This window comes from Ascaphus truei, chromosome 13 (assembly GCF_040206685.1).
Source record: "Ascaphus truei isolate aAscTru1 chromosome 13, aAscTru1.hap1, whole genome shotgun sequence".
NCBI classification, from domain to species: Eukaryota; Metazoa; Chordata; class Amphibia; order Anura; family Ascaphidae; genus Ascaphus; species Ascaphus truei.
In genome coordinates, this window is record NC_134495.1 from 12,515,511 (window position 1) to 12,526,760 (window position 11,250).

An 11,250-nucleotide genomic window follows, 5' to 3' on the forward strand; every position below is an offset into this window, starting at 1 on the left:
CTTTGCTAAGAGATAACGGGGAAGGGCAGGGTTGCAGACCTGTCCGAGACACGTGAATATGCTCACACGTGGTACGTTCAGCCGGAAACGTGGCCTGGTGTTTAAGAAATGTCAATCTTTTTTTAAATCAAGCACAGGACTTTTTGAATCCCCCGTTTGACCGCTGTCTGTCACCCTCGGATGTGCTCTCAGTGACAATACAAGGCCACATTATCTCCGCAGGTTACAGGACATAGGGTCACGTTACCCCTTTGTCCTGGGGAAGGGAACACTTCCTCTCCTCCTCCGGGAAGCGTGCGTGTCCCTCCGCTGTCAGTGGGGGCCGAGGGGTTACAGATTAGATCCATAACTTAGCTTCAATTATTGGGACAATGTGCCGGGGGTCTGGCGTACGCCCCCTCCCAACCCGCCCCTCTTCCCCGGCGCAGCAAGAGAGGGGCACTTCCAGGAGCTAGCACTGGGAGAGAGGGCCGTGTGCTGGGAACTTTCTCAGGCTCTTTTATTGTAAGCCTTTCACAGGGGGTGGGGGGCATTCCAAACCATTCACTCTGTGGTAATAAAAAACACTGACCTCTGAAGTAGTGGAGCCAGTTCAAAGTCAGTGCATGGGCTAATCAGGCCTTAGGCACTCTCGGGTTGACTTTAAAACTTGTGCAAAACTGTTCCAAAAACACTGCCCCTGATTTATCAAACCAACAAAATCCCAAATGCTTTACATACAAGTGTTTTTCCTGCTTAAATCTGGTGCTGTTTTCTGTCTCAGTTTTGTAGCTGGACATCTATCTATCTATCTATCTATCTATCTATCTATCTATATATCAATCATATATCTGACTGTCTATCTGTCTATCTATCTATCTATCTATCTATCTATCTATCTATCTATCTATCTATCTATCTATTATCTATCTGACTATCTATCTATCAGACTATCTATCTATCTATCTATCTATCTAATATCTATCAATCATCTATCTGACCGTCTATCTATCAATCATCTATCTGACCGTCTATCTATCAATCATATATCTGACTGTCTTATCTATCTATCTAATATTTATCTATCTATCATCTATCTGACTGTCTATCTATCTGTCTATCTATCTATCAATTATCTATCTGACTATCTATCTATCTGACTATCTATCTATCTATCATCTATCTGACTATCTATCTATCTATCTATCTATCTATCTATCTATCTATCTATCTATCTATCTATCTGACTATCTATCTCTCTGACTGTCTATCTATCTATTGTATATCTATTGATCTGTCTACCTATATACAGTATCTATCTGTGTATATATCATCTATCTATCTATCTATCTATTGTATATCTATTGATCGGTCTACCTATATACAGTATCTATCTGTGTATATAGCATCTATCTATATATCGATCTGTCTACCTATATACAGTATCTATCTGTGTATCTATCTATCTATCATCTATCTATTGTATATCTATTGATCTGTCTACCTATATACAGTATATATCTGTGTATATATCATCTAACTATCTAATATCTATTTATGTCTATCTATTCTATATCTATGTATCTGTCTATCTATATACAGTATCTAGCTGTGTATCTATCTATTTATCTCTGTCTGTCTATCTATTTAACTATCTATTTAACTATCTATTTAACTATCTATCTATCTATCTATCTATCTATCTATCTATCTATCTATCTATCTATCTATCCATACTTTCTTAGAAAACCCAGGAAATACAAAGTGTCCTATAATATTCAGCCTTGCTCTGGTTCTGATCTTGTCCCGCTTTCATAAAGCATCGCACCTTCAGACCGTCTTCTAAATAACCCCCCAAATCTCTCCCATGTAGACATGTACTGACTTGTGATCAGAAATAAAGATGCCTGTACATTCCTCCATGGCTAAGCTCTCATTGTTATGGGTACAGCCGTCTGACCATATATACCCGTATCTGCTGTGCGCTGTATCCCTGCATACATTGTACCCCGCCCTGCAGAGAATTCCTAGTTTCCCCGTCAGACGGTTGGTTTAGAAATGGCTTAATTCGCCTGCAAAGTGTATTTAGCCAAATTCCAAATACTTGGCGTTATATGGGGACAGCACGGGCTGGTTTTGTGCTACCAGCTTAGTTAGGACAGGATTACCTATTCACTGGGTAGGATTAACCCCTTCACTGCAGTGCATGCCTTTCTGTCAACAAAGGGTTTAACCCTTAAAACAGGGGTGGGAAACTACAGTCCTTAAGGGCCACCAACAGGTCAGGTTTTCAGGATAGCCCTGCTTTAGCACAAGTGGCTCAATCAGTCGCAGCTTCAGCACAGGCGGTTCAATCAGTGGCTCAGTCTTCGACTTTGGCACAGGTGTCTCAATCAGTAGCTGTCACGGAGCCACTGATTGAGCCACCTGTGCTGAAGCAGGGATATCCTGAAAACCTGACCTGTTGGTGGCTCTTGAGGACTGGAGTTGCCGACCCCCTGCCTTAAAAAACAACACTTTGCAGGGAGCAGGTAAGGCAAAAATGACACAATGTGTCACGCAGGTGTCTTCTTGGAACCAGACACAGGGCCAGCATCTTGCTAATTACTTGGATTAATTAGGATGTGTCTTCTCAGAATATCCATGGTTACAGACTCATCTGACACAGGACAAAGCTGTCCTTTCTGCGCCTTGATCTGATGCAGCTTTTAAATGGGACCCCTGACTAAAGCCTCTTATATAATACCAAGTGCTGAGGGGAAATTAGTTAACTCTATCCCTGCCAGAGACCCTGCAATACAGGGGTGGTCAACTCCATGTCCTCAAGGGCCGCCAAACAGGTCAGGTTTTTAGGATATTCCTGCTTCAGCACAGGTGGTGCAGTAGTTGAATGAGCCCCCTATGCTGATTCGGGGATATCCTGAAAACCTGACCTGTTGGTGGCCCTTGAGGACTGGAGTTGGACACCCCTGCTTTAATATAACACACATTGGGAATGTATGAATGAATTGTAAAGGTGTACACTGCAGTATAAAACCAGCACACACTATATATATATATATATATATATATATATATATATATATATACACACACACACACACACACACACACACACACAATCATGTGTACGCGCACATGATCACACCCACACACAGACCCTGATAGAGAGTGAACACATGCTAACACACTGACACAAAAACACACACACACACACACACACACACACACACACACACACACACACACACACACACACACACACACACACACACACACACACACACACACACACACTAAGAGACCTACTGTACATATTAAAGCCTTGTACATGGCATCAAAAAATTAAAGCACGACAATCTCCTAATTGTGCTTGTGTGTGTGTGTGCTTGTGTGTGTGTGTGTGTGTGTGTGTGCGTGCGCGTGCATGTGTACTAATCTTATTTTTCTCATTGTGCCTCTTTATTATTTTTTATTATTTTACTCAACTATTTTGGCGCACGGAAATAAAATGCGCTTGGCGTACAGATGTAAATGTTACATGCTCAAAAATGTTATCTGTGCACCAAAACAAATCGTTCAAACTGCGGCAAAATCAGCGACAGCTCTGAACGACCCGGTTCTATTGTTAGCGCAGAACTAAGTTGCTATATATTAACTCCGAATTTGATGCAGCGTGGGTGTTTCATTGTATTGGTTAACCAAGGGGGGCTCAACTCCAGTCCTCAACACCCCCCAACAGGTCAGGTTTTACAGATATCCCTGCTTCAGCAGAGGTGGCTCAATCAGTCCCTGCATCAGCACAGGTGACTCAGTCTTCCACTGAGCCACCTGTGCTGAAGCAGGGATATCCTTAAAACCTGACCTGTCCCGGGGGGGCACAGGGGTCTTAGCTGGAGTTGAGTACCCCTGGGTTAACTTGTAATATACATATTACACTTATAACTTATAGTTACTAACACTAGTTGTAGATAATCAAATATACATAATTGTTTTAATTTAAACAGTATCCATCATGTGTTTAACATGACACGATACACCAAACAACAAGCCATGTTACATAGTTACATAGTTACATGTGTCATGTGAATTTCCACATAACCACCTAATTACAAGTTTATGGAGGTTTACCCAACATGTTACCACTAATAATGTGAAAATCAACATTTTTTTCAATATTTTTATTAGTATTGGGTTGTGCAAACCCCAGTCCTTGAGGGCCACCAATAGGTCAGGTTTTCAGGATATCCCCGCTTCAGCACAGGTTGCCCAATCAGTGGCTCAGCCGAAGACTGCGCCACCTGTGCTGAAGCAGGGATTTCCTGAAAACCTGACCTGTTGGTAGCCCTCGAGGACTGGGGTCTGCACACCAGATGTTTTAACACAGACACAACAACAACATATACAACAATACACACCGATTTGTACAAACACAAATTTGGACACAAAAACACCCAGGAGACACACTAGTGAAAAGTCGAGATTTTTTTTAAAATTTTTTTTTAAAAAGAGTATTTTATTAAGTTTGAAAATACAAAGAGACTTTGGTCGATCTTTTTGCAAAAGGCATACATTTAAATAAACAAACTCTTTACTTGACTACAAAGTTACAATTTTACAAATAAAACATGTAAAAAAATGTAATATTTTATATGGGTACCAAAACTCTAAAACTGCCCTGTACAAAATGTTCAACACACAGAGTAATGTTACGAGGAGGGGGGACACAGTGGGAAATTGTGCTTTTACACTTGATGGTAATATACGTTGATCTTGGATAACTTTATTGGGGGATTATTTTGCGCTCTCACGACTAGGAGACGTCGATAAATATCCTTCTAAAAAAAAAAAAAAAAACCATATTGGCAGAACAGCCCAATTTACATGTTATTTGCACATTTTCCCCAATGAATTACCCAGTCGTTAAAGAATGAAATAGTTTAACACGAGAAAGAGTGCCCCAGGGTGATAACGCCCAGGGGATAATTGAATAGCGAGCACCGTGTTGCTGATCCACCCGGCACTGAAGGGGTTAATGTCTAGGAAGGAATATGAAGGGGGGATGCTCCCTCCAGCACTTAAAGAGTTAAAATAATAAAAAATACACATTTTAGGCACCTTTGGAAAACTGTTGCTACCTGAGCAAACGTATAAAGCAAACACTGATATTAAACTACATCCTAGGTATACATAGGTCTTTATACACAGGTACGCAATCTTATTTGGTTGATAAACGGTTGTAAATTACAATAAAAGTGTTGTTACTTATTCCTGCCCTATGGAATCATATATCTGACCCCCCAGTCCCCAGTGAGCTGTATAGCAGGGGATATGGGTTTTATTCCAGAGGTTCTGCTGGGGGAAGAGACTTCACCCTATAAGGAAAGTACTGAGCTGATATTTAATATTATAACACACAGGCTAATGCAAAGGGATCACCCACCTCCTCCACTGCAAGGATTATTAGTCTTCCTGGCTTCCCTGCTATAGCGTGCTTGGTTTTGTTATAAGGCACAGGGTATCCCCCTATATCTCACTGCCCCAATGGGGTGACCTTATTTCTTCCACTGCAGACCACCACAGTGCTGTGCAATGCTCTGCAGACCTCCGCAACAAGAAGAACCCGGGGGAGGGTAAAGGGCACACTGATAATACAGAGATCAGGGAAGAGATCACACTGATAAAGTCCCACCTCTCTCTATGAATATGTAGTGTGTATATATATATATATATATATATATATATATATATATATATATATATATATATACATACATATATACACATACATATATACACATACATATATATATACATACATATATACACATACATATATATATATACATACATATATACACATACATATATATATACATATATATATATACATACATATATACACATACATATATATATACATACATATATACACATACATATATATATACATACATATATACACATACATATATACATACAGGGTGCATTACACATGAATACAACATACACATACAAGTCCACATTGTGTATGATTCTTCTTCCATCCCCACTGACCCCAAACCCACAGATAGACCTGTGCACAAGTCCATTGCAGGGGGGAATGGGGGGCTGTCCTTGCCAAGATGTCCTTGAAAGATATCCAGCTCCGGGGGAGGGGGGGGGGGCACAGGGGTCAGTGTAATAATATTGGGTCACTGAGGCAGCCCCCCCCCCCTGGGTGGGGGCACAGATGTCAGTGTAAGGGGTCACTGAGCCCCCCTAGGTGGGTAGGAGATCTGGAGGACGGAGCAGCCTCTGCCCCCCACACCCACGACCCCACGTGTCACGCCGCGTGGGGATGCCCGATGTCGCCCCCCCCACTCACACATAGTTCTTCTTGTCATACTCCCCGTTGGACACGGCTCTCCGGGGGGCAGCCACAGAGTACTTGACGGGCTGTTGGTTTTGCCCCTTGCTGGGGCAGGAGCAGCACAGCAGGGAGCCCCCCAGCAGCAGGAAGGCTGTGGCCGCCCACCCCACGTACAGCGCCGCCCCCATCTCCCTCTTCCTGGAGGGGGGCACGTGGGGGTCGTAGAACTCCCTGATCACGATATTCGCGATCCAGCAGAGGGGGATGAGGACCAGCACCCCGCAGGTGATGTAGATAACCCCCCCGGCCAGCACCACCCGGCTCTTCACGCTGCTGCCTTGGAAGCAGTTGGTGCATTGGGCTCCCACGATGGTGACCAGCATCCCGACCAGTCCCACGATGGAGGCCAGCACGGTGAGCGCCCTGCCCGCCTGCAGCTCGGGGCTGAGGGCCAGGATGGAGTCGTACACCTTGCACTGCATCTGCCCCGTGCTCTGCACCACGCAGGACATCCACAAGCCCTCCCAGATGGTCTGGGCCACCACGATGTTGTTCTCGATGAAGGCTGACACCTGCCACATGGGCAGCCCACAGCACAGGATCACCCCCACCCAGCCCAGGATGCAGAGGGACAGGCCAAGGATCTCCAGGGCTTCTGAGGCCATCTCCAGCAGGCTCTATGCAGGACCAGGTGTGGTGGTGATGGGGTGGGTGCTGCTCCTGCTTGTCCCCCTGGGCTGTGCAGAGGGGCGGGGGGTGTCAATAATGGTAGGTGCAGATCCTGGGGGTCTCTGGACTTGAAAGCTCAGTGGCTGTCTTCTCTGCAGTGGGGGGCACTGTTAATGACCTCCCTTGGAAGTCTTGGCAGAATAAAGAAGTCCTTAAGTCCTCTGATCTTCTATGGATCTTAGCAGGGGAGGGTGACTTGTCCTGTCTCCTTCTCCTGCTCTCTCTCCCTCTTACTCTTTCCTCCTTCCACCAGCCTCCCTTCCAGTCTCTGAGCTGCCAGCCCTGGGGTGTCCCCAATAAGTAGGTCTCTGGCTCCTGGTCCTCCTTCCCCCAAGGACCAATCACAGGCTGCTGCATCCTGCTCCCAGCAATATCACATGCTTCACCAATTACAGGCTACACCAATTACAGGCTGGGGGCTGACTGATGGGGCTGGTGACTAACTGTGAAAAGCAGAAGTCCAGGAAAGGCAGGAGCTGGAGGGGAGCCAGGATTTAGGGGGGTTTGGAGGGGAGCCAGTTTTTTTATGGGGGGGGGAGTGGGGGGGGGGCTTGGAGGGGAGCCAGAATTTAGGGGCACCTGCTGCAGGGAGACATAAATAAAAGGAAGGACACGAAGACAAGAAAAACACTGCCAGGGCTTCTCAAAGAGTTAGGAAAACACAGTTTTGCCCCTTGGGGGTCTCTCTGCTGCCTTAGAGGAAGGACAACAAAACCACACAAGCACAGCAGGTGCTGGAATAGATGCTGTGTTTGGGATCTGCCTCATTAGCACCAAACTGTGACATACAGTATGTATCAAGGCAAACGTGGTGCAGTGCTGGGGGGACAGAGCATGGATCCAGGTGTTTCCTCCTCATTTCAATGTTTCTTATCTGTTTGATACATACGTCCCCACTGCAGTTTGGTGGAAACAGATATATTTACTTACACGCTTTGCAGGGGGGAATATATATTTTTCGCATAAGTAAAGTCATAGATAAGATATATATATATATATATATATACACACACACACACACACACACACACACACACACACACACACACACACACACACACACACACACACACACACACACACACACACACACACACACACACACACACACACACACACACACACACACACACACACACACACACACACACACACACTACTGAGTTAAGTTATGGTGAGTAAAAAAAGTGACAAAAACCCTCCACAGGAAAGCAAATATGCAAATATAGCTGTATGCTCATCTGCATGTCTTAGGCAGGTCTGCAACCCCGCCTTTCCCCATTATCACCCAGCATACAGCACTATATATATATATATATATATATATATATATATCTTATTTATTTTTTTAAACAATGTTTTTATTGATATTTTCACACATTGTATATAGGATACACAATACTAATTGTTAAGGTTACAATTCTTCCATAATATATGTTGGTAACACAACGGATACATTCTGCTTGCCATCCATGCGTCTGTAAAGAGTTACCTGCGTGTTTCCCTTCAGATCTTGTTAAACAAATGTACAGCAAATAAAAATCTCGGACCGGTCTGCGACCCTGCCCTGCCCCATTATCTCTTAGCATACAGTGCTTCCACTGCAGGCAGGGATTCTGGGTAATGACATGCAAATGAGCATACAGTAGTGCGTCACTCTTTGCTTCTGATCCGGTTTAACATGGAGCCCTATCAGCTTATGCCTGCCGCGTTACACAGCGTTTCAGTTAAGTGCAGAGGCGTGACTCCTACTCACAGACACTTAACTAACTCAACTTATGTTAAAAAAATGTGACAGATAGCAGCTTTTTTTTCCAATTCGAAACCCAGACATGGGTACCTCTTACTCAGCTAATACAAGCACCGCAGGTTTTCTGAGCCGTCGATGGTGAAATCATTCTGTCCATGTTTGGGACACGGGGGTTGGACTCCTGCGTGACTTTAACCACCAGACACCACCCCCTCATCTAATCGTGGTAGCATGTGACAGGGAAAACACAGCACCGTCAGCATGTGAAAAGAACACACACGTATGGGTCCTGCAGATAAATAACACCCTCCTACTGTCTGTATGTTCTTCCTACTTACCACTTAGATTGTAAGCTCTTCGGAGCAGGGACACCTTTTTCGTAATGTTACTTTTTATGTCTGAAGCACTTATTCCCACTATGTGTTATATTATAATGTCACGTGTGTTACTGCGGTGAAGCGCCGTGTACATGCATGGCGCTATATAAATAAAGATATACATACATGATATAAGTTTCATATATGCTCTAGACATGAGAAGTGTGCCGCGAACCGCGTTAATACTTAACTCTGAAGGTGCCCACTGTACTGTTCTCTCTAGGGGAAACAAAATGGAGGTTTGAGACTCCTGCGTGACGTGAGCCAGTAGGAAGCTACAACGTCATCCATGATGGCTTCCTATTGGTCCGCGAGACACGGGATTTAATTCTGCACTGGCCCGTTAAGTATCTCAGGAAGCAGGTGGACCCCAGAGCTGCACACTGTATATACACACTATATATAGGTACATATATTTATATATATAAATATCTATATATCTATATATGTGTGTCTATATATGTCTATATATAGGTATATATTAATATCTAAATGTCTGTATAGGTATGTGTATAAACAGGTGTATATATATATATATATATTTTAAAAACTATATATATATACTGTATACACACACACACACACACACACACACACACACATACGTCTGTATAGATATGTGTGTGTTTATATGAGTATGTTAAGTATGGAGACCTGTTTCTGTACAAGGCTTTGAGCAGCAGCAAATCAGGGTGACCCAGAGTTATCAGCTTCCAGTAAGCAGCACTCGCCTGATAAAGTGGAGCAGGTCTTTGAGAGATGCTGTTTATCAGAGATTTAATCAGCAGGGTTATCTCTCCTGTGCAAACAAGCCAAGAGTAGCAGGGGGAATGGGAATATGCAGAACCCAGCTGGGTAATGAAGTGTCTGGGGGCGGTTGTATCCAACCGCTCAGATGTTAGATTTAGGCTTTTGGAGACAGCAAATATCTGGGTGACTGATTCATCTCCAATTCCAAACTTTGTTGCCCCACAGTGTTACTGATGAGCTCAGGGGAACGGAGAGAGGGTATACATCACCCAATGTTTTACTTCCACTGAGCACTTAATAATTTGTATGGAACAGGTCGGATTTTCGCCCAGCTGAGGTGAATTAGAATAGTATTTCTGTGGCCCTACTGAAAAATTAACAGACCGCCACAAAAAATGCGATATTGAGGCACCGCTCCTATCTCAGCGCGCCGCCCCCATTCCGAAGTTGGGATGAAATAATGGAGCATTTCCGAACAGCAAGTGATTCATTACCCATCTGCATTCCTCTGGTGCTCAAAACCGCAGGTGGCATTGACAGGAGAAATGTGTTTTTAGGGTAAAGACGGGGAAAGTGGATGCCATTTTTTTTTTTTATAACTTCAAGTTTATTGAATTTTTTCCAGTACAAGTTGTATCGCGATACAGGTAAAATAAACATTCACTGCATAACATCCATATACGATACATGTAGTTACTCCTTTGGACTTGAACAATGAAAATAGAGGTATAAAGCTTGTATTGAGCCGAAAGGTACAGTAGGCAATTTCAACTTGGGGACAAAATAAAATAAGGGTAGGGGAGGGAAAGAGAGGGAGGAGTGGTGCGAGGGAGGAGGATGGGGGGGGGGGGGTCCCGGGCTCCTGGATGCCATTTTTTTGAACGATAAAGGGTCATGTGAAAATTAGGAGAGGGTGTGTTTATCAGGGCACCTTTACTATGTCCCGCGACACGTCCGAGAGTCGGTGACAAGCGTCAGGATAAGCGTCTGATCTGAGAGAATTTCACACATTTTATCCGAGCCCGTTTCCCTTTCTAAAAAAAAAAAAAAACAATCGCCATCCCTCGGCAGTAACCCCATCACTGCCAGGGGGCCTGCAACCAGTGGCGGACTTACCTTTTTGCAGTCCGTAAGCTCGGGGGGGGGGGGGCGGAGGAGGGGGGCGAAGGAGGGGGGCAGAGGAGGGGGGCGGAGGGGGGGGGCGGCTCCGCAACGTAATGATGCCGCAGTGCCATGTGATGCTGCGTTGTCACGGAAACGTGGCGGCATGTGACGCTGCAGCGTCAGTTCGCCGTGACAACACGACACTGCAG

At 44.4% G+C, this 11,250-nt stretch overlaps 1 protein-coding gene across 1 annotated transcript; it reads right to left on the reverse strand.

Annotated features, from left to right (window-relative positions):
• Positions 1-4,474: 4,474 nt before the first annotated feature.
• CLDN5 (claudin 5) lies at positions 4,475-7,364 on the reverse strand. Its single transcript, XM_075568555.1, has one exon. It carries the CDS (start codon positions 6,994-6,996, stop codon positions 6,343-6,345), a length of 654 nt encoding a protein of 217 aa, XP_075424670.1. The 5' UTR covers positions 6,997-7,364; the 3' UTR covers positions 4,475-6,342.
• Between the last annotated feature and the right edge of the window lie 3,886 nt (positions 7,365-11,250).

What these genes read in the sequence shown, in the direction of transcription:
- CLDN5 (XM_075568555.1), bottom strand. Translation starts at nt 6,996, where the DNA reads ATGGCCTCAGAAGCCCTGGAGATCCTTGGCCTGTCCCTCTGCATCCTG.